The 26,955-nt window shown below is 33.8% G+C and overlaps 3 protein-coding genes across 4 annotated transcripts in view; all 3 read left to right on the plus strand.

Moving 5' to 3' along the window:
- Hs6st (heparan sulfate 6-O-sulfotransferase) overlaps window positions 1-26,955 on the plus strand; it is a 209,845-nt gene that overhangs the window by 93,207 nt on the left and 89,683 nt on the right. The window lies entirely within an intron of this gene.
- Window positions 759-7,350, plus strand: LOC143430604 (protein takeout). Its single transcript, XM_076906956.1, has 4 exons — window positions 759-937; window positions 5,454-5,546; window positions 6,364-6,645; window positions 7,030-7,350. The coding sequence occupies exons 1-4, from the start codon at window positions 820-822 to the stop codon at window positions 7,332-7,334; spliced, it is 798 nt and encodes a 265-aa protein (XP_076763071.1). The 5' UTR covers window positions 759-819; the 3' UTR covers window positions 7,335-7,350.
- Window positions 11,809-25,689, plus strand: LOC143430788 (MFS-type transporter SLC18B1). The gene is made up of 9 exons (XM_076907206.1): window positions 11,809-11,948; window positions 12,018-12,160; window positions 20,493-20,588; window positions 22,371-22,661; window positions 23,270-23,390; window positions 23,759-23,982; window positions 24,572-24,747; window positions 24,892-25,060; window positions 25,379-25,689. The coding sequence occupies exons 2-9, from the start codon at window positions 12,050-12,052 to the stop codon at window positions 25,679-25,681; spliced, it is 1,491 nt and encodes a 496-aa protein (XP_076763321.1). The 5' UTR covers window positions 11,809-11,948; window positions 12,018-12,049; the 3' UTR covers window positions 25,682-25,689.

Here is a 26,955-nt window from a genome sequence, read left to right on the forward strand (position 1 = left end):
CTAGGTAATTATGAATAGTCAATAAAAAAAAGATTAAAGTTAAGGAACAGTAAATATTAATTATACGAACCAAAAATAGAATAAAATGTTATACGAAGAGTTATTATCTTGAATAATAATAAAATACAATAAACGCTATTAAAATCAACGAAATATTAGAGTAAACTAAAAAATGCGGAACTGTTAGAGCACCCAATGCTCTATCAAATGTTAGAGCACCCAATGCAATATCAAAAAAAATACCATTATCACTAAAACAAAACAAACAGAATACTAGATTAATGTGCAAAAATAATATAGTAAAAATTAATTCAAACAACTCACTCCTTAAAAACCAACGTCCAACATCGCGAAGGGAAACGCGCCACTTGCACCTGCGAGACATAGAAAGAATCGGAACTGCGATGGCGTTTAACCGAACAGAGACAGTCGTTAGAGTAGGGGAGCCGGTCGCATATAAGACTGAATATGAAGGAGCCCGTGTTTAGTTTACGAGACTCGATCTACCTAGTCGCAACCTTGATCCATCACTACTTCTATCTCGTGTCCTCGTCAAGTGATGTAACCAAAAATTACCGTCACGAATACAAAGTGAATCAGTGTACTCGGACACAGGCTACAAAAGACAAGTGCATTCGAGGGGAAACAATTAAACTCTGCTTTAACCAGCAACAACCAAGGATATCAAAATCGTTGAACGCTCGAATCTTTCGAGAAAAAAGAAAACAATTGGCCAGTACCAAGTTCGTTCACGTGAACGTGAAATTTTCGTACGTCAGTGGACCTCGATCGAGGTCGAAACGAAACTCGTCCTCCAGGATGCTCCTGCAGCGGAGGATACTCTGCGCGGTGGTTGTTGGACTGTTCACCGGAGGATTAGTGTCGTGTGATAAGAGAGAAAACAATTCCACGCTGAACGAGCCCGATTTTCAGACCCGTAAGCCTTTCCTCGATAAGTCAATTCTTCGTGCACACGTGTCGTCACGATCTTGTGAGAATTCTGTCGATTCGATACACGAAACGATGTCAACGACGATAGTCTATAAATTAATATACAATTTGAGTTCGTATAAAATACGACGAGTGCCGTTATGCAACCACTTTCTTGATTCCGTAGAAAATCGAGGGGCTATCAATTATGCGAAGATTTAAGGATAACAGATTTCACAGCTTCGCGATGATTAAACGAAGATCGACAAGTGTTGCGTGATCCGAGGGAAAAATTTTTACTTAATATCGCACACGTAACCGGCGCAGAATGAAGTTAAATCGCGTTACGAGCGAGTAATTATTTCTCGTATTTTCCTTTTACAACCATTGAGCGTATCTGCCTTTCTCTTCCCGCGCGTATTTCAATTGTGGGAAACGATTATGTCGCGGAAGTACACTGTATTACTTGGCGCTCCCCGCTGTTCGCCAACCGTCTCTGTCGTTTCTCGATTAATTTTCGTTTCTTCGACGAAATAGCGAGAATTATTTATTGGACGTTGTTTTTTTTTATCTATGAAGAATTCAGACGATCGTTGAATGAAACGGGACAGTGTAGGTGGTGGGACGGATTTAGGTTCGCTTATTCCTTATTGTGTTTTGTTCGACACTTTCTCTTTCGACGTACGAGTCGAGGAAAATGCAACTGGCGAACCAAAGAGTCATAGAACATTCGTGAATTCTCTAGTTTTGTTGCGAGACGACACGAAGGTCGCGATTTCGCGTATGTTGCTCTTGAGGATGGATTTGCAAGGCAGATTCGACGTTGTTTTCTGCTCGTAAGTCGAGGAGGAGGAATCGCTGGGCGAAGTGTCCGGTTTCAAGAGAGAACATTGGAATCCTTTTTCAATTTGCAAATTTGATTTAAATCTTGCGTGTTTAATGCAAATTAAGGCGTTTGAATAAGTTCGAAGGCTTTAACGGAGGTTATTCAAGATACAATTATTGATAAAATTAGTTGAAGTATACCGTCTAAAAATATTACAGTCGACCAAAATTTATTCATCTTCTAAATTATTCATAGAATTGTATCTTATATTTTACCAAATATTTGCTCGTACAAAATCAGTAAAAGCTACTGATCACAAAAATATCCAAAATCCCCTATCCCCCTTCTAGAATCTACAAAATGCTTTAGTAATTCCTAAACTTCTATCAACTATTCTACTAAGTACTCGTACTTCAATTCACTTAACCCAAAAACAATTTCCTCGCAAAAAAATCGCAATCGATAGGTCCATCCAAAAACTTGGAAAAATCTCTCTTGACGATGAAAAATCGAGATGCCCGTAAAGCGTCGAACTGAAAGCAGCTGAGCGCCTTCGAGCGTTCCAAAGCGTTGCAACTCCTTCGCACTGTAGCTCGCGGTCCTCCTGGGCGCTCGCGGATAGAAAATCGACCAAAGACGAATCGCGCAATCCCTGAACGCGGGGCAACGTAACACCAGCGGTTCCGTTTCGACAAGGGGTCCGGTTAGAATTCCAGGATCGTACGCGGTGTCCGGTTGAAACGAGCGACTCGAGACGCCAAACTATCGGGCCGTAGCATTGCTCCGACATAATGGTGGCGGGCATGGCGTAACGGCTTTCGATGCCGTGGCGAAGGTTATGTCAGAGATTACATAACGGAGCCCGTGGATCGGCGGTAATCGGGCAGAGAAAGTGGTAGCGCGGCCGGTATTACGACGACGTCTAGCGACGAGGTGAGGCACGCTCGTCTTCGAGCCGCGGTTCCACGAGAGTGAAAGCTTGGAAGTGGACGCAACTGGGACGGTGCATCGGATGGTCCAGATTCCATGGTGGGACTGTGGGTCTCGTTGCTCTTGTCCGTCCGTTCGTAATTTGCACGCGCACCTAAATAAATATCTGCTGCCGGTTGATGACGGTATCTTTTAGTCCAATTTTTTAATTGGTGCGTTTCGTACGAATTTGAACGATAATGCTGGAAACAGAAATTAAATTTGGTGTAATATAATATTATAGAGTAATTGTATTTAAATCAAGATTTTGATATTAATTCGCTTGAATTTGGTTACTAGCCTTTTCTTCTATATTATTTGGACAATGTTTATGATTTATCTCAGTATCAAATGAGACATGTGTAATTGATTTTTTATTTTTAAAATGGGTCGATGGTTCGAGATGCGATTGGTGGTATAATAAAATTTAGATTTGAAAAGTATAAAATAAAAATTGACTTTTGTTAAATATGATTTGATTAGATTTTTTTATATATTTAGGATAGGATTTATCGATGATAATTGTTTATGAAAAATTTATAATCTATACGGATAAGTTGACGGTTGGCTGAATTAAAATTTCTTTAATTTGTTTCGTCGGGTATGTTCCTCCATTGTCTACTGTGAGAAACGATAAAGTTATATGCTGCACTCGTGACATTGCACGCGTTCAAATCACAAACGTTTCCGTGTTCCTTAAACTCCACCTTTCTAAACAAGTTCTCTCTTTCTCTCTAATTCTTTCACTTGTAGTTTCTGATACTTTTTCATTTATTTATAACATTTCAATTAATTTGAAATTGTTCAACAAAAAGTACCGATTTCTCTTGAGAAACAGCATTGAAAAATAATTTTAAAAAATTGTCTCTCGTTCTTTTTCGCAAAACTAAAAGAAAATTATTTTAACAATCTAATTATCCATAATATTATGTTTAAAAATATTCAACAAACATATATCGTAACAATAAAAAATATTTACAGTAGAATTTCAATTGTACGAACTAAACATGGCGCCTGTTTAATAATTTTATCGATGGTTTCTGTTTTTGTAAGAGAAATGATTGTTTTTACTTTAAAATAATTCAAGAAATATTAATATCAAATGCAAAAAAAGAGTCTTGAACAGAAGTTTAACTATTTTCTTTATTTATCCGCTTATCCGTTTTCATAATTAAAATTGCAATATCAATCTGTCAGATCTCGCTATCGATTCTTATCCAGACAAGAATTTATGAATGCAACGCAGAAGAGACTCTCATTATTATTCACCTCAATTGCTTAATAAGTAATAAACGAAAAACGTTCTAGTTGAACGAAAGTAACAATGAAACTGGTAAATTCCTACGCAATATAGAATCCATTCGTTTTCTAAAAGTATTTCTTTGTGGTGGAAGAGAAAGAAAAAGAAAGTGACGAAGTTTAAACGTCGTAAATTTTCCCAACTGATGTTACGTCAACATAATCATTCTGATTGGCGCTCGTTCTCAGATTTAAGACATTCGTCGAGGGAGACACGGTTTCTACGTTAAACGGAAATAAATTGTGCTGACTACTCCGAGAAAATTGCATTGTAACGAAATGATAGTTGAGCACAGAGTTCGATTAAGTTAAATTGGGTACTCGTTTCCAGCTGAAATTTGTTACTGTCTTTTGTGTATTATACAACCACGAATTACGAACGTATCGTTGATTAATGGCATTAAGCTTGTAACTCATTAATGACGTAAGAATTTTTTCATAACTCCTTTCAGTTGTAATTTTTACGGAAACTTCCTTAAAAGACAGCAGAACTTTGATAAATTAATCATTGATCGTGTAAAAATTTATATTTGAAGAATTATTTGCGGTGTTTAAAAAACTTTTTGTAGTTTTATAAGATAAATACAAATTTTAGTTCAAGAATTCCACGTGCGTCGAAGGAAATTGTGTGGCAGGACTGATAAATTACAAATCAAATAGTATGCTGCACTTTTATGAATAAAACACGCTTTGGGCCTTCTATGGACCTTGACAATGACGTGAATAATAAAAAGTATCAACAAGTTTCCAGAATAAGTTTAAGACGAAGCTTCAAACATCCAAATCTGTGATATCTATTGCAGATAAAAATTAAAAAAAGAAATTGTTCATTTGGTAGAATTAAATTTCCACTTTTTTCCTTTAAATACATATGTGTATATCTTGTAATGCAAAACTAGGATGAAACTTATTATTATTCAATTCTAAGCCCGCGTAAAAATCATTCGTTTCGTCATTTCTTTTTTATTATGCACATAGTGCATCTATTAAACAAATAAAAAATTCCTCAGGTATATTAAAAACAACTTTATAACGATTGAAGGCAACGAGCGTAACAAAGAAAAGGCTTTCTAGGAACATAATTTCTAATTGCATAATTTCTTATCGAGTCTCACATTTAAAGTGCAAAACCATAACGATCGTGCGCTTAAAATATTTTTAATACCATTAAAAATGGTAAAAATGAAATAGAAAATCTATCAATTATAAATTTATTGACGCTGAAAGACCGTCGTCAAATTGGATTAATTTTTCAAACGCATTGGGAGTGAGAGTGGTTGCATAAAGATACAGGAAATAGAAAAACGCGTGTTCACCTGACAATCGAAGTCGCCATCGCGTGACTGAAAAATTTCATGGATCTGTTAATTGTCAGGCAAATTTGAGAATTTTTCGAATGGGTTTATTAAAAATTCTTCAATTTCCACAGCCGAATACATATTACCATGCAGAAGGTCGGATCCTAAAATAGACACGTGTTTTCAGAAGACGTTGAACCATCTACAGCCATATTTACTGAAGGGTGAGTACAAATTCGTTTGAATTTTTTTAAGTTGAATTTAGAAACAAATTTTGTTTCGACTGACTTGAATAAATGTTCAAAGTAATACTACAAAATTGGACTTGCTGCAAGGCGCAAAGGATCAGGGTAAATTTTAAAAACTAATTTCTTGACATTGATATGGAATGCGAGGTGAATTTATTGTTCAAAGAATGAAATTAAATATATAATATTAAGCAAAGGTATTTATGTAACAGATTCCTGAGCATTGGTGTTACTAGGTTTTAGTGTTTATGTAACTTGCAATTAATTACCGCGTGCAATTTCATTCTACTTGTAGACCTTATATAAACTACGAGCCCTTCCGTAACATTAAGTGTTTTCTATATTGTATTTACCTTTCTTCCAAATTTCTCTTCGAATTCCATTCAACTGAAAATTGTCATTCTTATAAACAGAAATAGAAATTTAGAATATTACATAAATACGACAAAAATAAATTGTTACTTACAAATAATTTGGTTAATTATATTTTAAAAATTATCAGAACTCTACAAAAACTTGATCAAAACAATCAAATCCTCATTTTAGCAACACCATGATAGGATACAATATATTATGTATATTTATATTATAACTAAATGTGTAGAAAAACAAAATTAAACTCCAAATTATAATTAACGATTCGCCTTTGCTTTCTATTCTTCGATCAAAGATTATTTATCAAATTCCATAAACCGAACAAGAAATTATTTGATCGCAACTGTCCAAGACGTGAGCGTTCTGATCGTCTGAACAACTAATTGTGTCTACATTGTATAGAAGAACACTTCCCCAGGTATTCCCGAGTTGGATCTGTCTCCGATCGAACCGTTGATCATCCCTGAACTCGGAATGGAGAACGGTCAAGGAGCCGTTCGCGTCAAAGCGCTGTTCACCAACATCACGGTGATAGGCGCGGGGAACTACTCGATTAGCAAGACGCGAATCGACCTGCAGAGCTACAGGCTCGACCTTCACCTGGCGTTCCCAAAGATCGAGCTCGAAGGTCGCTACGAGGTGGTAGGAAACGTGTTACTCTTCCCCATTCAGAGTCACGGGGAATTTTGGGCGCTTTTTGGTGAGTCGAGCAATCTTGAAACGAGGGACATCGAGAAAGGACTCCATGTTTATTAATAAATTACGCTTACGTTTATTCATTACAAATGATACTTATTTTCAGCGTCAACACTTATTAACTATAAGTGAACGTATTGCTTTTGGAAAATTATTTCTAAAATATATTGTACCGCTAGAAATTTTAATAATGCGAAAAGTAGTTCTCTTAAAGATAAAAATATAGTTCCACATTTAGTTTTGGTAATCGTGCCGCTGTTAGAAACGGTTTTTCGTGCTTTACTAGTTTCATTAGGAATATATTTATAATAATTCCAAAAGAGACGTTTCAACGAAATTTCTTGCACAGATAGCCGTTTAAAGATCGTCGGAAAAAAACGTTTTCCAGGTGACGTCCTGGCCATCGCTCGCGTGCAGGGCGCGGAGGAGATCCGCGACGGTGTGCGCTACCTGAAAGTGACGCGGATGCTGGTCGACTTCAGCCTTGGTAGGGCGCGATTCCGCGTGATCGACCAGCTGAACGGCGACAACGTGATCGGCCAGGCGATGAACCAGTTCCTCAACCAGAACGCGAAGGAGATAATCGAAGAGATGAGACCAGCGGCCAGCGCGAGCATCGCCAAGTATTTCAAGGACTTCCTCGGCAAGGCGTTGACCAAGGTCCCGTTAAAAGTTTGGCTGCACGACACGTAGCTTCGTTAGGCCGGTTTCCACATTCGTCCCTCGAACATGCAGCGCTCTACTTGTTCAACAGCGCGCCGCGAACGTGGGGAAGAGAAGACTTTTGAATTGTGTCGATGAACAGTAAAGAAACTGAAGATGAAGCGTTCCGACGGATCTGTCGAGTTCAAAAATCGCGGGTATTTTCTGGTCGATGGTTTTAGTTAAAGGTGATCGATTGTGAAAAATTTACCGTTAAGGATTATTCAAGTGTGGACACTGTCGCCGTTAAGTCGATGACGAATTGATCGTCTGAGCTATTGTCAGGTTACTAAGATGGCGCGTAAATTCACCACTTTCATCAGTTCAACGCTCGAGTTACTTTTCATCGCTTCTATTTTATTATACATATTTTTTCTAATGTAACGTAGTCCAATAAGTTGCTTGGATTACGATTACGAAAAGTAGCAGAAAAATTACCACAAAGAGAAATTTTACAGTGGCTTAAGAGGATACGATGGTATTGTTCAATACGTGTTATGGGGTAGTGAAATCCTGCTTATAGTTGCAGCTTCTATTGTATCTGCCTATACAATTTAATATGACATAATAATTTCTCTATATGTCGCAAACTTTTAAGAGTACTGTCTAGAAGGTACAAATAGTCCTTACTGTTGATTACTGTAATGTTCTCATCGTTATCTGCCATCCCCTTTGTTACAGACTGCTACTACACGTATATATATAAATACAAAAATTTGGAACAGCATATCAGTAGAGGAGCTTCCAATTTTGCATTCTTTGAATAGATTTGTTTTACTGTCTTTAGCACTCATCAAAGTGAAAAAAGTCTTAGTAAACATAGATAGAAAGATGAACCATTTGTGAGATATAAACATTTTTATTTGCTAGCATTATGGTTAACTATGTGGTTCCAAGAGGGAACTTTTTGATTAAGAAACTTTTTCATGTAAAGACATTGTGACTTCCATTAACACTACCACTCATAAAATGCATATCTACCATTTTTGTGTTAAGTACTTTCTAACTGTATAACATTGATGACTTTCACAATCGAAGTAAACATTGCATGCATTGGAAGGAACTAAATTAATCATAATGCTAGCAAACAAAAATGTTTATATCTCACAAACAGTTCAGCTCTTTATCTATGTTTACTAAGATTTTCTTTACTAAATATAGTAAAGAATAAATATAGTGTGTTCTACGCATCATATAAATATTAGATGGCTTTTCTCGAACACCCTGTATATGATACAACTATTAGATTTGAGCCCTTAACAGACACACCCCCACAATTCATGCACCAACTTTCACAGACATATTGTATTAAATATAAGAAATTTATTACGTGTTAACGATTTTGGTTGCTCTTTTCAATTGAACAATTATATATTTTCTTAAATATGATTATAAACTTCTTGTAACTCTGTCCCTTTTTTAAAAATGTCTTAATCTTCCTGCGAGTGTTATTTAAATTTTATTTTTCAATTTTTATGACGTACTTCTTTAGTCGTATTCCATTTACAATTTAAACAATGTTCAGACAATCTTATTTACAACTGTTTATTGCTTTTAATGGCGATGAATGTACTCCTTGCTTCGTTTTTGCAAATCGATGATATACACGTTAATAATCAATTGTAATCCATGACATTATACCAACTATGCAGGGATTATATTTAATGTGAATAACTAAAGATATTCTCTCTCTATTTTTATAAGAAGAATACCGTTTTCTAGCGTAAATATTGTAATGTTACACCTGATATTGATAGATTAATTAAACATAGATTAATTAAACAGTTTGAAGAATCATATGAAATGGCAAATTGATTGTAGTAGAACCGATCGCTAAGTATTACAATAGCAGACGTGTTAGAATATTTTATTCGACTTGTTCTCAAAACGAGGGTTCGTAGTGCTTTCTTAAGCGGTTCGCATTAGCCTCGAGAACACCCCCAACATCATGGCCTATCCGAATGTTTAGCCAAGGCCCCAGGGGAGAAGCGATGCAGAAAATAAATGCACATGGCCCTCTTCCTCCACTCGAGCACCCTGCTATCTGATATTTCGAACAGAACCAATAATTATTTCTCAGACAATTATCTGCAACTTATCTGAAACTCGGGTTATTTGGAGCTATTGTATGACCGTTCGAACCAGTGTCAATAGACTACAGAAATCGTTGCTTCCTGTCGGTGGCTCTCAATTAATATTTCTCACTTTCGGAAAATTTCACGATAGCCTCCGCGAAGTTATTTCAAACTGGTACAAAATTATTCGAATTATATGTTGTGAAAAATATTCAATATACAGGATGTCTCAACATATTTTTTACACAATCACGCACTGAGAACAAAATGAATAAAATTATTCCTTAAATTACACGATACTATTTTTTATTTCATTTAAATTCCTGCGAAATATTTTATATATTGCTAGGACTGAAAAATATTACAGAATGGTTCAATTTGTATTCGGTTAAACAACTTGGCAGAGAGTCACTGTTCGCACACACAGTCCAGCCGACGCTTCGGCGAATAATGTGGGCCTGTGATACAGTATTTCAGATCCTACGTGCCTAATCGCGCTTAACTAGCTGACTTAACAGTTTGAAACGCCACTGCAAACAGTTGGGGAAAATAGTAAAGAAAAATAAAGAAATATATTTACAATTGTGCGTAGATAAGTAACAGATATGTAATTCTGACTGAAACCTTTTGGGATCTATGAATAACGCTCAACAGACGGAATACAATTTTCTACTTCGTAGCTATCAAGATTCCAGTAATCTCTTGTTTGCAGTTTTGTGTATGTTAACGTGAAAGTCCGAAATTTGAGATTGACAAATACTAAACACGTCGAAAGACCAAACATTTGGTTATATTATTATGCATTCCAACCATGCTCAGTATATGTTGAAAATAATAGATGCACGGACTAAAAATGCAGTTGTGATATAAAATGTATCACATAATTTATGTCCAAAGTTATTATATTATATATTGCGTTATTATTTAAGCTTTCTTCTATTTTGGCAGATATCATATACATTAACCCTCGAGTTTTTCATCGACCGATTTTAAGTTTCGAACTTTGTAAAAAATAGATTTCAGAAATGAAATTAGCTCGAGTGAAGATGAATTTGATTTTGAATTACATATCTAAAAACGTGGGGAAATTAGCGATGTAGAAAATTGAAGCAGTGATGCAGACAGTAATACAGTAGTAGATGAATGAAATCGGAAAATTGAAGCAACAGACAGCGAGTTCGAAAGTGACAGCAATGCCCTGTAATACTCTAATAATTCAAAATGTGTTCAAGCAAGTTTGGTTTGCAATATAATATATATAAATTCGTTTTTCATTATATGTTACAAACGTGAAATTGATATTCTTATAAACATATTGATAAGGAAATTTTAATAAATGAATTTGGACTAGAAAAAGATAAATTATTTATTTTAAGTTTTTAAACTGTTAAATATGAGTTACACCAAATCTCTCTAGTTTATATTTTTAATCAATTAAATTTAAATATAATTCTTAATACTTTTCATAAAGCTGTTGATCATTCGATAGATGCAATAACAATTCTTTACATTTCTTTATATTTCTTGTTCTTACAGTACAACGTATATTGTATATCAACAGTTCTCAGAACTCACTTCTTTAATTTCATATATTCTATATCTCATCTCTTTGCGTCGATCATTCATTTCACATTTCTAATATTAAACAACTTAGAATGAAAGAAATTTCTCAGAATTTTCTCTGTGAATTTACTTTTCCCAAACTACAAATTTCGCAAATCGTGGAAGAAATTTCCTGAATTTTTCTTTATACGACCAGAAGGTTAACTTAACGCAAGAATTTATCTCAATTTTGATAAATTATCCACAGAAGAATTTCCTATATCGTTACTTTCCTCTTTTAACACACAAACATACACAGAATTTCAAATTAATTTTCAATTTATTTGCAATCGATCTGAATTCTCTACAAATTTTACTCTTCAAACCTAAAAGCACCCTCAAATTATAAAATTAAATCAAATAAATCTCCACATAAAATCCCACGTAGTTCCCAAAAGACCTTTACTAACTTTACTAATCACTAACTTTCCCTCGAAAACAATAGAAAATACAAACCACAAACGTTCCACAGACCACAACAAGAATTCATTAAACTCACTTATCAACCCTCTCCTACCGACGAATCATTCACCAAAGAGACTCTGGAACCTCTCCACCAACCAAACACTCCTCAACTCTTCGTCAACCGACGTCGCCATCCGATCGTTGGCAATCAGTTGAAACACGAAACGAAACGAAACATCGAAGCCGCGCGACGTTTCCCGATAATGGGAATTAGATCCGTGGTGAGTTCGTATCGTTCGACCTCTGACCCCACAGATTCCCTCTCGTTCCCCCCAGTGATCCCTGTTGAAAAGTGACCGACGATCCGAGCAGTCGGGACACAAGAATCTCTGGGCCGCAGCAGGACGCACGGGTGTCGCTGTGGGAAACGTTGTTCGCAACCACGGAATAAACTGGTGACAAAGATAGCTCGAAAGTGGTTGAGGTGGACCAGTGGATGACCGACAGGGTCTTGGTATTGCTGGTTCGTTGATCGTTGATGAAACGCGGCGTACCAGGCGTGAAAACGTATTAATTCTCTAACGCTGTGCAGACTGAGGTTGTCGAAGAGGAAAGGTCGCTAAGATGATGGCTCAATTCACCAAGAGGCAATGGCTCACCCTGATCGTGATCAGCATTGCGGATTTCGCGAACGCGGTCTGCGTGTCGCTTCAGGCACCGTTTTATCCGCAGGAGGTAAGTACGAATGCTGGCTGTAGTTTCCGCAATTGTTTTGGTCGGTTAAGTGTTTCTGCTGGGATTCTTGAATTTACTTTTAAGTTACGGTGAGGAGTTTAGATAGACGAATGAATAAGTAGCTTAGAGGTAGATGAAGTGGTCGTATGAAGTGGATAGTTTCGAAGGATGCGTATTCTGAAGACTAATTTATGATGTATTTTTGTGATGCAAAATTTGGCTAATTGTTGGTACATTTTGGACAATGCTGTATTAGAAATCTTGTTAGGAAATGACAGACTAAAATCAGAAATATTCTTGAATGGATCCTGAAACATTTTTCTATATCTTAAACAGAGTTAGAGGGACACTTAGACGATATACTTCCTTTATTAATTTTTAAATAACGTATCTGTTAATATATTCAAATTAATTGATTTAAATATATAGAGTGTAAACGTTAAACTTTTATTTATATGGATTAACTGTAATTAAAATAGCTGCAGTGTAAACGGTTTTTAATTTCATTAAAAATACTGTTACGCTAGAGTTAAATCGAATAAAAATTATTTTACATTGCAATAATTTGTAGAATTTCATTTTAATATGTTAAAGAAATATAATTTCAAGTCAATTCAAATATATTGTAAATAAGCCTTAAGCTAGGTTAGATATTTATAAAATTCAATAAACGAAAAATAAACTTGATTGAAGTTTAGTATATACAAACTCTCTATGTATTTTGAAGGATTTTACAACAAAAATATGAAATATTCTGAAACTCTAAAAACTGTTTAAAAACAGTACGTTACGTTGAAAGTTTTATTCAGGAAGTTGTATGTATAGATAGATAGAACAGAAAGTAGGTTTATTGTTAAATACAATATATGATACTCGATTCTATTACTTCATGAAAATATTGTCATTAATCACTGTTATCAATTACCAATCTGCAGAACATTAAAGTCGTTACTTTCTCAAATAAAGTTACATTACATTATATAATTATATTAGAAAATTATATTACGCTGTCGCGTTACATTCTATGAAATTTCAAATCTACTTCCTTCATACAATTTATCACAACAATTAAACACAATTAACTTCTCGCGACATAATATCCGTAAAATCATTCACATCATACCCTTAATTTCTCAATTTCCTAATTTTTTCATTACCATTAACAAAAATTACTATTATTAATTTGCATTTACATTACATCCACGAACTTAATTTACAACAAAATCTATGTTTTCACAAAATATAATTTTCGAACGATTGATTGCAGTTGGCTTACAAATCCCTTTTTCTTCTCTTTTTGGTACCATTTTATCTGATTAGGAAGTCCCGTGAAAAGGAAGTTGGGAATAATAAATGATGCAAAAATGAAAGAATGTAAACCACGATGTCGGATTATCGGTATTTGCGATCGTTTGTTCGCACGATGCAAAGGTCAACGTTCGTTCAAGAAATTATCCCGACAATTTACGATGAAAGGCTATTCGATCGTATTGAGACGTACACGACGTATCGATACGAGTGACAGGCTAATATAAATCGTAACGCGATTGCTAATTAATGCCGCACGCGCCACCAGACGAGTCGTTAACTCAATGAACCACCTTTTTCACTAGGAAAAATGTTCCTCCCAAAGTATTTGAATATTATTTAATAATTTTATACGCTGGTATTTAAACTGTTTCACATGCGAGTTTCGCGAGGATGAAAATCGTGTAGTTCAGACGCAGAAGTGTCTGGTTATGTCGTCGATTGCGTCAGTAAGATTCGAAAGCTTATTGATACCGCAATTTTTTCAAATATTTATAAATAAATCCGTTATCCGGCTTGAAGACAAGTAATCTTCCATTTCTGAAAATGCACGATAGCTTAAACATAGTGAACTTCATTTTTGAAAACAAGTGACATCACAAAAGTGACACGAAACAAGAAACTGAAAAAAATATTTAACTTCAAATTACAAAAGTTGAACAAAAACCGCTCAATTTTTATTTCAAAATTTAATTTATTTTCTAAGAATCTATTTTGTTTCCTAAAAATAATTCTCGTAACTTTTTTGTATTCAGATAAGCGTGAAAACGGTAAAAAGTGTTTCATGTTGCCGTTTTTAAACTGTAATTCATTCAAGAGAGATTTCAGTATCAACAACAAATAAATTGGCGGCAATCAATGGCGATACTTAAAAGCCTGATGCAATGTTTAGGATCATTTACTAATGTTTACATGGATTTCTTTTCTTCCTCGTGTTTCTTTTCGAGCTTTTCAAAGGCAAACGAGCTTTAAATTAAAAATATTAAAGACAACTAATCTCGTACAAATTGAGTTTTCTGAGAAAATTTCGAATTTCTTATTATCGTAACCATCGCAAGTCATTCATAGTTACGATACTACCAACATTAACGTAGAATTATACCATACATTGAGAAAGAGTTGAACAGGATTCTCTGACAAATTGAAATGAAACACCCAATATAAATTGCGTAATGGTGTAAATGTATCGTACAGAAACATCGAGAATGCAAAATGTAAGTACAACGTCTAATAATTACATAACCCAATTAGCTAAATGTTAATGACATTCTCAGATAACAATTTCATGTGCAAATCTCTGTTACTCGTGTTTCGTTTCTTTTATTATATTAAAATAAATCGTTACTTATATCATTCGTTTCTACGTTTATTAATTTATAGTGCGAGTGTTAATTATGAAAAATGAGATATGCAAAGTAATTTTGACACCCTAGAAAGGTGAGGGGATCGACGAGAAAATTTGAGAGCGAGGGTATCAAAATCCAAAATTTTGGTTTCAAGTATTTATTAATTTTCGTGATATAAATAAAAAAAGCTTTTGGTACTATTAAACTACTAATATACTAAATACTGGTTCATGTGGATGAAAATGATACAAATGTCTAGCCATCGCGTCCATCGTCGCATAGCTAACGTCGTAATGTTATCTGTTTCGATGTTTATAGGGTATTCCAGTTAAACAAAAATATTGGTAACATTGGTTGGCTTATACAATCTATCTTACATCTAGTAATGAATTAAATCCTCCTCTGAATTCGTTTGGATAATTGATTTGTAAATTGAAGGGCGCGATGTGCTCTAATAAATAATAATGTATAATCTATTGTACGTGAACCACCGTCTATACACATTGGTCCACCGGTCATGGTGCTCCACAGTCTGCCTATTAAATACTACTAGTGAAGATGGTCGATGATAATTAAAATATTTTCAATATCTTGGAAATCAATAAATAATCGCATCTAAAATTTTGAATTTAAAATCCACTCAGTCTTGTTCTTTTCGAAAGAATATTAAGAAGAAGTTAATTACAAGCGTTATTCATTTCGAATATTAATATTGCTTAAACATTAAGGTGTACAAAAATTGATAATGTGTTAAGTACTATTAGTAAATATAAAACATTCTGTGAAAGAATAAATAGGCGAAGATGAATTGTGAAGGGTTACAAATCATTTTACAACGATGAAATTAATTTGAAAAATATTTTATAAATAAAAAAGAATATTCTATAAATATTTATGTATAACATTAATTGTCTAGCTAAATTTTACGTACGATGAACATAAAGGTTAGCTTTAAAGTATTAATTTGAAAAATATTTTATAAATAAAAAAGAAAGTTCTATAAATATTTATGTATAATATTAATTTTCTAGCTAAATAGAAAAAAGAGAAATGAAGCGGCAATGTCTACGTACAATTGATAGTAGAGAATCGATAAGCGTTTGAGTCACAAATAAATAAACATGTAGCTCTCGTTATACAGTTCTAGGACACTGAAACAACAATTTCGGATAGTTTTCCAATTCATGTCTGATTCATGTCTTTTAAGCGAGAATTATCACTGACACATTTGCTAGACAACACTACTCATTAAATAACAAAATAAAGTACAGCGTTATTTTTTTTATAGACATGTAATTTAGTGAATTTTTCAGTGTCTTTTTTTTGTTAAAACGCTTTATTTTATTGTTAGAAGAGGAAATCAAATTGAAGGGCGTCGAAAATATAATATTTCTCGTCAATTAGGTAAAAAAGCGTAGGTAATTATTTAGAAAGCGACGCGTCCTTGATTTCGATGATTTTTGAATATGTTGCCGGAAGCATAATTCCGAACAACTTTTTCTTACACATGTAATCGTTGGATGAACTCATCGAAATCGAAAACGCGTCGCCTTTCTAAATGATTATGTACACTTTTTCTTTTAAATTGCGGGAATTGTATTACAATTCAGAATTTTAGCCATTTATTTCTTCTTTTAGTGACGAAACAAAACATTTTATCAAAAAATATATAGCCTACCTATTTTTAGTAATTTATTTACAAAAATTTTCTTATTAATTGCTAATATTTTTAATCTTTTATTCATTTAGTGAAATGTTTTAACTTTGAAAACATTCTTATTGACTCTTCAAGTTCTTCTAATCCTAATTATCTCATTACCCCTTCACCCCTTCATCTTCATCGCGAATTATAAAATCACAAAATAATGATTTTGAATTTCGAGCAATATTCATTTAAGTTATTTGCAATTAAACGCGGAACAATTGATCAATGCGCGTGTCCATTCACATTTTTATTGAGCAATTTATAAGCTACTACTGTTGTTAGAGTAATTCATGACCGAGACTGCCTGCAATCATATCATCGCGTTATATTGGTAAGAATTATTTCACGTTCTTATCTCGCGTGTTATTGTTTCAGTTCTATTTCAGAATACACTGCGCTCACATCGACGAACGATAATTCCTGTTTTGATCACTATTGCAGACATTCCTTAGAAAAACCCTTCATTATAGTATTACACATTCGTGTGTCTGGTAAACACTTTAATTGGAGTATGTTATAGTCCATCTAGTGTGTAATTCTCGCAACTGGGACAGATTATACGTACTCGTACATGTGTAGACGGAACTGTAAGTGGTACGAGAAAGTTTAATGACATAGAATAGGGATAGGCAATTAGCGGGCCGCCAAGACAGTCAGAAAAATCCGTCTTGAGCCAAGAACCTTAAATCTAAAAATTATAGAGAATGATTCTAAAATGAAATGTGCTTTTAGCTATAGATGATATGAAATTAGCACTAGAAATGAAATGTGCTTTCAGCTATAGATGATATGAAATTAGCAATTAGAAATAAGTTGAAATGAATAAAACTGCTACTATTTTATTTTATTGATTTTTGTTACGATTTATACCTTTTCTGAAAACAATTGCCCACCTCTGATATAGAAGATTCCGTTGTACCATTTTGCAAGCTTACTATTTTCATTAAATTATAATAATGCATCAGAAAAGTGGAAATGCATTTCTTTTCTAAATAGAATCGTAAATTTTTTTTATCATAAATCTGTAAAAAAAGCTATTGGTTACAATATTAAACAAATCAAAAGTTCGCGAGGTATAGACGAGGCATTTTCTTTGTCTGTTGCGTACAATGGCGTTTTTAGCATTGGTGTCTCTTCTTCTTCAATACTGTGCAAAATATTTAATCATAAACATACTTTGGAGGAATTAGAATTATAATATAAAACATAAAAAAATAACTTAATTTATATATAAAATATATATATAATTTATATATAAAATACACTTAAAGTGCGCGCAGATCGCATAATAAAAAATGTATTTTGGCACCATGGGCAATTCATATAAAATTAGCGTGGGATTCGTGGGGTGTTTTAAATGTTTAGGAGAAATGAGTTATGGACTTTGAGCTATGACAGTACAGGAGGGTTGAGAGAAGTGTTGAAAGGTGAGAAGTTTAATATGAGTAATAGTGAAAGTATGATGGCTAGAGCGTGATAACGATGAGGTAAGATTAAGAGTAAGACAATATTTGAGAGTATGACAGTTAGAAAGCATTGAGACAAGAATTCGTAAAGGCTATCATTCGTGGAAAGCACATCTTATACATTTTCTTCACTTTGCATAAAATACGAAATTCATGTACTTTATTTATATATATATATATAAATGTGTGTTATATGTATATATGTAATTATATATATATATACATTTTTATCAATTTTGCTACCCTTTTCAAAATGGTCGTTTCTCGTCTGCTGAAAAATTTGTAATATATATATAACTCATAATATTATCTTCTAAAAATTTATATATATATATATATGTATATGTTATATGTATATTACATGTATATTATATATGTATATTATTACATATGTATATTACATGTATATTATATGTATATTACATATATACATATAACATATACATATATATATATATATAAATTTTTAGAAGATAATATTATGAGTTATATATATATTACAAATTTTTCAGCAGACGAGAAACGACCATTTTGAAAAGGGTAGCAAAATTGATAAAAATGTATATTTTTAATATTTATGTAAAGACAAATTTACTTTGAAAAGTGATTTGGAAGACATAGTTCAATATTTTATTTTCTACAGTCTTTAATTTTGAACAGTCTTCATTTCTGTACCATTCTTACTTTAATTATGTTAGAAAGAACGTATGAATTGTTCACAATGTGAAAGAGAAAGATTTTTAACGAAACTAACAAGATTTCTAACGAAATCTCACAAATAGCTGATTTTTTAAATATTTTAAAATGCACTTGCATTTCCAAACGTATCGTTATATCTACAAAAAAAAGTAAGTTTATACAAAAGTAGAGCTTCCTGTAAATTCTTTTGCACATCCTTCTCGTACCACTTACAATTATCGAGAAGCAACTTATTCCAATTACGAGAGCCATCCTGTATACAGAACTTTCCTATTATTATACTAACTCCAATAAAGGTGCTTGAGGAAACGTAAACGGCAACCTAGTTTACAAATAAACTTTAAAGAAGTCAATAATAGGATGGTTTGACATGAAAATAATTTCATTTCAACAACTGAAAATTACTTCCTCTTCTTCTTTCCTTAAATTACAATTATTTCATTTGAAGATATGTTAAAGTTACTTTTCAATTCAGAACCATTTAAATCCAAAATTGTTAATTTCTATTTTAATCTAAAATAATTTTATCTAAAGCGATTTAATTCTGCAAATTTTACTTTTATACCCATAAAGAGTGTTTCAAAATATGGTGTTGGCTATACAGAATGATTTATATTGCTTGCAATTTTTTTTCATTTAGAATCTCATCTTTTTCTTGAGAAAAAAATAACCTTGTAGACCTTTAAGTAACATGTACACATGCAGTCTACTAATTTTCAGATAGACACCCAATTGGTGGTAAAACTGATAAGGACAACTGTGCTGTACATTAAATTAAATCAGAAATATGCAATAAAAGCTTTGCACATAATATCAGATTTTCGAGAAAGTTGAATTGATATTTTTTTAGATATATGCGTGCAATTGGTTACTCAGTTCACCTTGCGACACCCTGTATGTTCCTAGCAATAGTTACTCATTTTTTGCATACGCTATTTACTAAAAAATATAAATAATGTTCCATGGCTTTTAAATATTTAATTCAATGAAATAAAGTAACTTTTAATTATTTCTCTGTTTCTGACATTAAAGCTTGTAAACGCAAGGACATTGTCCTAGACTATTCACTTTTTATTTTTATAATTGGTAAAAAGCATTCTGTTCGAAATGAAAATAATTATTTCATCTTAATAAGCGAATGGAACGAGCTCGTTACGGGAAATGCGAGTTTTCCTCGTTTTCTGAATTGTCAGGCTCCGTTCTGTATCCGCGTTCACGACTCTCCGCTTTGTGAAGTGTCTAAAGTTTATCAGAACTTATCGTGGCCAGCGTTAATTGCAGCCGAACGCGCGATAATGCGACGAAATGCGTAGCAATAACACAGGATCGTTAAACATTTCGAGTCCCGAGCACGAGGCTGAAAACCAAAACGCACGATTCGTTTTGAAACACTTCGATTCAATGGTAGTTAATATGTACCGTTCAATTTTCTCTCAATTTTATTAAAACGCCCCATATGCATCGTTTAATTGAAACAAGTTGAATACTTTTTCTCTTAATTCTTTATGCGAGTAGTTCGTGATGGTGGCGCACTCAAACGATTGAGACTGACAATGCAAAAGGAAAATTGTATTTAAGAGTGCACGTTTGCTCCTCGTTTGCCACTACTTTGACTTTTCTCTTATTAATTTTTCAATTCTAAACTTACTACGCATATAAAGTTATCCATTAAAATTTGTATAAATAAATAAAAATGGATGCAAAGCGTGTACAATAGTTTTTCGTATATCAGAATGAATAACAGTAGAACTATGTAACTTCTGCTTTAAGTGATGTAATCGATTGTTCGACTGCCCGTTTGTTTGCAGGCTGAGAAAAAGGGCGCTTCTCCATCGGAATATGGACTGGTCTTTGGAATTTTCGAGCTGATGGTCTTTATTATTAGCCCCGTCTATGGACAAAGCGTAAGTGAAATAATTTCAATTATTACAATATTGCTTTTTACTAACACTCAACTCATCATAACTATGTGCTCTGTTTTATTTAATTGCCTTCTAAATTTTCTACTAGCAGACTATTTTGGCGATATTTTATTTATTTAGAACTCGTCGATCGATTATGTATCTCTGTGAAGAATTTATATTATAAAATGTACACGGAGAGAAGAATTACATTTTTAATAAGAAAAAATATCGCAGTACATAGTTTGGTGCGAGATATTTTTATAATTATTTTTTTGAAATTATTTAAAAATATTTACAGCTATTTTGTCTATATTTTATAACAAATCTCATTGATTGATTATATTTTTTTGTAAAGAATTTATTTTATAAAATATTTGAAGAGACGAGCTTTTAATTTTAATAAGAAAAAACATTCTATTTGATTAAATTCCACACATAGTCCGCGGCAAAATATATTATTACAAGTATTCTTCTTAAATTATTAAAAAATATTTAGAATTAATTCAATCACACAAATTGATAACAAAATAAAGTAATAAAATGTAATTGATTTTTATATTGGAGAATATTTTAAGTTCCAAATGATCACATTGACGAAGTGTTATACTTGTTATTTTAATACTGTAAAAGAAGTGTCGAGAAAATTCTGTTCGTCGAAAATAACGAGAAATCCTAAACACTGATATCTTCTCTTGCTTCATTGTCAGCGGTTTGCCTCTTGTTAGGCGATCGCACTTTATCAGCAGCACTTTTTACTTCTCTCCTGATGAAATATCAAGTGACTTTCGTTCTGCGTCTAAATACAGCAACGAATTTATTAAGTACGCTATAAAATGGTTATCGCAAAGGAAAAAAACCAACTAAAATTGTTACGGGAACCTAAATGCTATATATATATTCTTATCTTTGGTACACTTGCAGATGGAAAAAAATAACATGAAGGGACTAAGAGATAACTATCATTTGTCGGCTCTCAAAACACTGTCCTCCTAATCGTGTTTCCATACTTCCATTCCAAATGTCTATTTTTCATCCCAGTCAATATCTCACTGTCCAAATCTAAAATGGACACGTGTTAAAGAAACAATTTTGTTAAAAGTTAAGGACGAAGAATTTTAGATTTTTGTTATATATTACAGATTTTTTTGTTTATCTTTGCAAGTTTGTCGGGAAAACTACAATTTTACATTCAAATTAAATTACACCTTTCAGCCAACATTCTAGTGGTACCAAAAATGGTTTACAATTAGCAAGCAGTATTCAATACTAGACCCAATATTAGGTGGTGTTAGTTTTAATATGTAATAGATCAGATTTTGTCTAATAGTAGATTTATGTAAGATATTTTGCTAAATGTGATTGAAACTATTTTAGTAATTTTTATAATTATATAAGTCTATTATTGTACTATAGAAAAATAAATTTTTTAATTTTATTAGTCTCGCACGAGGTATTAGAAATGGCAAGACATATTTGAGGGTGTAGACACTTCTACTTTGAATTTTCTCTTATTTAAAATTATTAGTTCTACGCTTTACTTTCAATAAATATTACTTTATACGTGTATTAATAATATTGAGCAACTTTAGTTCATATTATACATGTTTGGGCCAGGATACCATTCCAAATAAATGTGTTGGTCCTCGTGACAAAAAATTTGAAGAACATTGATCTTCTGAATTATATAAATTATTTATTTCAACTGAAACATAACAATTAGAATTTAACTAAAATATTTTCCAACCATACTAACGTTAATTACATGAATCGTTGTTCGCGTAGATGCATCGAATCGGTCCAAAGCTGTTATTCAATGGCGGCATCATGACGACGGGGACATGCGCCATCTTCTTTGGCCTCCTGGACAAAGTGCACGGCCATTATCCCTTCATAATCCTTTCGTTCGTGATTAGGATCGTTGAAGCGATGGGTAACGCCGCCTTTCTTACCGCCAGCTTCGCAATTATCGCTAAAGAGTTCCCGGATAATGTCGCCACGACCTTTGCCAGTTTGGAGACCTTTTTCGGCCTGGGCCTGATCGTTGGGCCCACTGTAGGCGGCGCTCTCTACCAGGTAAGCGAATGCGCTTGAACATGTTTGCGTCGACTTGCTTTTTTTTTAAGAATCTACTATCACCAGTGTATTACGACTGCTCGGTTCTCGTTCGACCCTTTTTTTGCTCAGACTAATCAGAATCTTGGTTCTCGTTAATGGTTCCGGCACGTTGGGTCTGGTAAAAGCAATTATGAGAAGAATTGAAATGCATAATGGTACTTTTGCGAAACGATTGATTCTGTATTATTCTTCATATTCTTTTATTGTTCGTGTTTAGTTACATAAAACAAGTTTGCTGAATTCTAAGTAATATTGAAAGTATATGCGATATGTAAAGTCTTTTTACGGTATTAATTTTTTTCACTTTGAATTTTTCCATTTTAAAATTATTATTATAAAATACAGATGTGATTTATGTTACGTAGATAAGAGTATATGCAATATGTAAAGTCTTTTTACAGTATGAATTTTTTTCACTTTGAATTTTTTCATTTTAATATTATTGTTATAGGATACAGAAGTGATTAATGTTACGTAAATAAAAATGGACAGAGACAAATTTGAATAAACCGATTGACTTTTACGATTTGTTTAAGGGTGGGAATTTCTGTTATGTTTTAACGTAGGTGGGTGGATACACGACACCATTCGTCGTTCTGGGAGCTGCCCTATTCACAACTGCGGTTATAACTATATTCATCTTACCAGTTCATTCCAACAACGATCAAGCTAATCAGAACACAGGAGGTGAGATTTAAATAATTTTAAGCATAAATTAGAATTTTTAGCAAGCATATCACTCTATTGCTTTTCTGAACTCTGTTATTTTAATCGATATTTTTTAAAGGTGCATTCCCGAATGAGTGCTCTTCATCGATCGACATGAAATTTAAGCATCGCAGAGGAGAAAACGTGTAAAATCCGAATAAAAAATTTTAATTTTCGTTTATCAATAGTTTCTGAAATATTAATGAAAAACTTCATACCAAACGTTGCTCCTCCCCGGAAATTCACGTGGATCGAAATCGATTCGAAACAATACTCTGTTTGAAAATTTAATCAATATATTGCATCAGAAATAATAATTGATTAAATATTGTTTAATGATTTCGTAGGAGTGACGAAAGCCCTGAAGATTCCAGGCGTACTGATCGCTTGTTCGTCGATAATCGCGACTAGCATGAGCATAGGATTTTTACAGGCGACACTTGAACCGCACTTAAGAGAATTCGGATTGAGCCCCGTCGTTTTGGGTTTAATGTTTGTCATTAACGGTGGCACTTACGCCATTACCGCCCCTGCTTGGGGCTGGCTCTGCGACAAACATTCCCATCCAAAGGTATTTTACTGATACATTACTCGTTAACTGTTTTCCATTGGACATTAAGGTTACTTGACAAAAACGTATTCGACAATGACCTCCTTAATATCCCATAATTACTAAATAGTAGAATTTGTGATGTAGTTTTAATGTGTAACGTTGAAATCTTTACAAATCTCTTACGAATTTAAAAGTATTGTAACATTTGGAAGGGGCAAATTAGATTTTATCAATTGCGATCTCTGCTATTGCTAGTTAAACATAGTGCTTTAATATCGTACTTAGCTTAGCATGTACACTTTGTTCTTGTTATGAACAAAATTACAGAATAACAAAATAAAAATGTTACAATGTCCAAATATATATATTATTGTATTATTAATGACTTCATATAATTTCATACTTTTCATTCAGCTTCAATTTTGTTACTTTAGAATTTTGTAACCCTTCCAATTTCAATTGACTATACATATATTGTAGTTCATAATCGTTACACAAAGAAAATAATAATATTTAACAAGTAAAAATGTTATGAAACAACTTATTTAGGATATTTCATTTTTACTGATTCGGTTATTAATTTATTTAAATTCTATAATATTTGTAGGTGGCCACTGCAGCCGGATGCATTGGCGTGGTCATAGGATTCTGTTTAGTTGGCCCGGCACCCTTCATACCGTGTCCAACCACCCTCTGGATGACAGTCTGTGGTTTGGTAGTTCATGGTTTAGGCGTCGCTGCACAGTTGGTTGCCAGCTTCACGGACGCCTTAAGGACTTCGATGTGAGTCAACGCACTCGATTATCCTTTTAACCTAAATCCATTTATTTTCAAATATATTAAACATTTCACGGTAGCTATACGAACACAAATCACGATAATCTTCTTAAGAGTGGAAATTAAGAGAATGATTTCTATCGCGTTTAGACAATATGGATTCCCGAATAATTTGGAGACCTATGGTCTAATTAGTGGACTATGGACAAGCACGTTTGCCCTAGGAGCGTTCATCGGACCTAGCGTGGCAGGAATTTTAATGGACAACATCGGATTCAGAAATGCTACCATGTTCATTGTGTTACTCCATCTACTAGTGGTAAGATATTACACGTTCTGGCAATACAATCTAACATTGTCACAAATTTAACAAATTGAACATCTATCTTTCAATAACAATATTTAGCGCTATAAGGGACCAACAAACATTACCATAATATCCTTAATGGGCGCATTAAATAGCATATTTCAAAGCAGGTTACCACAAATCACGATATCAGAATATTGATTTACAACCACTAACATAGGTGTAGCGTTTCAAGGTTAACTCCCAATGGTTCTCCAGTTCCGTGCACCATTAGCAGAAGGGCCTAAAAACCACGTTTCTAAGTATACTGTAACTGGCGTAATCTTTCAGGGCGTGGTGGCTGCAGCGTTTCTGAGTAGTTGCACGCGGACGCGTAAACCGTACACAGAAATCGGCGCGACGGAGGACCTGAGGACGCCGTTGACGGACAGCGGGCACTCGCGTAGCGGAAGCCTTCGACACGCTCGCGGGCAGGGCGTGCCAATCGACAGGCCCAGCGGCATGAATTCCCTGATCGCGTGCAACAGTTACTCGAACAGAGCTGGCGCGTGGTCGAGGGCCTCGTACAGCGGCCGATACTCCCATAGCTATGGGTCCATAGACGCTAAGAGATACTTGGAGATGACCACGTGATAGGGACCGGAACTCGATGACACACCAACGAAGAAATCTCAAGCGGGCTCGTGCTGCCAGTATTGTTCCTGAGCCTGTTAAGACGGAAGCACGCGGTTCTGAGAAATTCAATGACTACTCTTCGAACTCTGTCGATGTTAAATTTCTGAACGCTTTTAATACTCTCGATCGAACTTGCTTGAGACGAATTCCCTTGACCGAATTGAAACACGTTCTTTCGACTTGAAACGAGAGATATAGTTCACACCGGTTAAACGGTTAAAACGCCAGTTTCATTTTGGTTGAATGGTACACAAGGTTTAATTCGACGTAAAGTGTAAACGCCAATTGGATCGAATAGCACCAACTGCTCTCTTTGCGGTCAATTTTGTCGGAACCGTTCAACCAAGGTTAACAACGATGTGTTTTCGTTTTATTCCGCGTGACCCTGGACCAGAGATTTCCCGTGCGAACGAAGTCTTTCCGAAGGAAAATGATCATAGTCAATGAAACCTTATCATTATCGAATATTTATCGCGTTAAAGTCACCAAAGAATAGCCATGAAAGAAAATTCCTAACCTATACCAATTGTATATATGCACATAGTCGCGCGCTATCTTTGTTATTATCACCTTTCACGCATTCCTTCGATAATATTATTTCAATTACCTTCGACGCCATAGAATAGTTGTATTTCAACGAGATTTTAATAAAATGAATATTATTATTTAATTAATTTTATGTGAAGAATATTTTTATTTAATTATACGCTTCCACGGGAAATATTATTAATACCTAACAATATTTGTTCATTATTCTCAGAATCGTAAAAATTATTTACATATATTTTATTAAATTATAAATGTTCATGTCTAAATTTAGACCACTGCAATTATTACAGCTTTATTAAGCAATTACTTAGCTTTGCAATTTACAAAATTTCAAATATACGTAAAAAATTGCAGAAATTCAATTTTGCATTCGTAGCATTAAAAATCTAAATTTTCAGATTGGCGATTACAGAGCTTCAATTAATTTAGAAATAAATGCATTGTAACCCCAATATTTTCCAAACTAGAATTTAAATCCTTTTGACCATCCTTTTAAGTAAAATTTTATATTTATTCTTAATCGCTGTATTCGAAAGACGAAGATAAAAAAAAACGACGTTTGAACGTTTACATGAAACTTTTCCAAGACCAGCCTCTCTCGGCTACCGCGCCATTAATGGAAACACAATTCTATCCGTGATTTCGATCGGGCAAAGATTTTCACTCTCGATCGCGAGGCAACG

The sequence above is a fragment of the Xylocopa sonorina genome, chromosome 15 (assembly GCF_050948175.1).
Source record: "Xylocopa sonorina isolate GNS202 chromosome 15, iyXylSono1_principal, whole genome shotgun sequence".
In the NCBI taxonomy this organism is placed as follows: domain Eukaryota; kingdom Metazoa; phylum Arthropoda; class Insecta; order Hymenoptera; family Apidae; genus Xylocopa; species Xylocopa sonorina.

Bases quoted from the DNA above. Each gene is read 5' to 3' on its own strand.
- LOC143430604 (XM_076906956.1), top strand. From the start codon at position 820: ATGCTCCTGCAGCGGAGGATACTCTGCGCGGTGGTTGTTGGACTGTTC. The intron at 5,547-6,363 runs GTGAGTACAAAT...ACACTTCCCCAG, and splicing joins ACAGCCATATTTACTGAAGG to GTATTCCCGAGTTGGATCTG. The intron at 6,646-7,029 runs GTGAGTCGAGCA...AACGTTTTCCAG, and splicing joins GGAATTTTGGGCGCTTTTTG to GTGACGTCCTGGCCATCGCT.
- LOC143430788 (XM_076907206.1), top strand. From the start codon at position 12,050: ATGATGGCTCAATTCACCAAGAGGCAATGGCTCACCCTGATCGTGATC. The intron at 12,161-20,492 runs GTAAGTACGAAT...GTTTGTTTGCAG, and splicing joins CACCGTTTTATCCGCAGGAG to GCTGAGAAAAAGGGCGCTTC. The intron at 20,589-22,370 runs GTAAGTGAAATA...TTGTTCGCGTAG, and splicing joins GCCCCGTCTATGGACAAAGC to ATGCATCGAATCGGTCCAAA.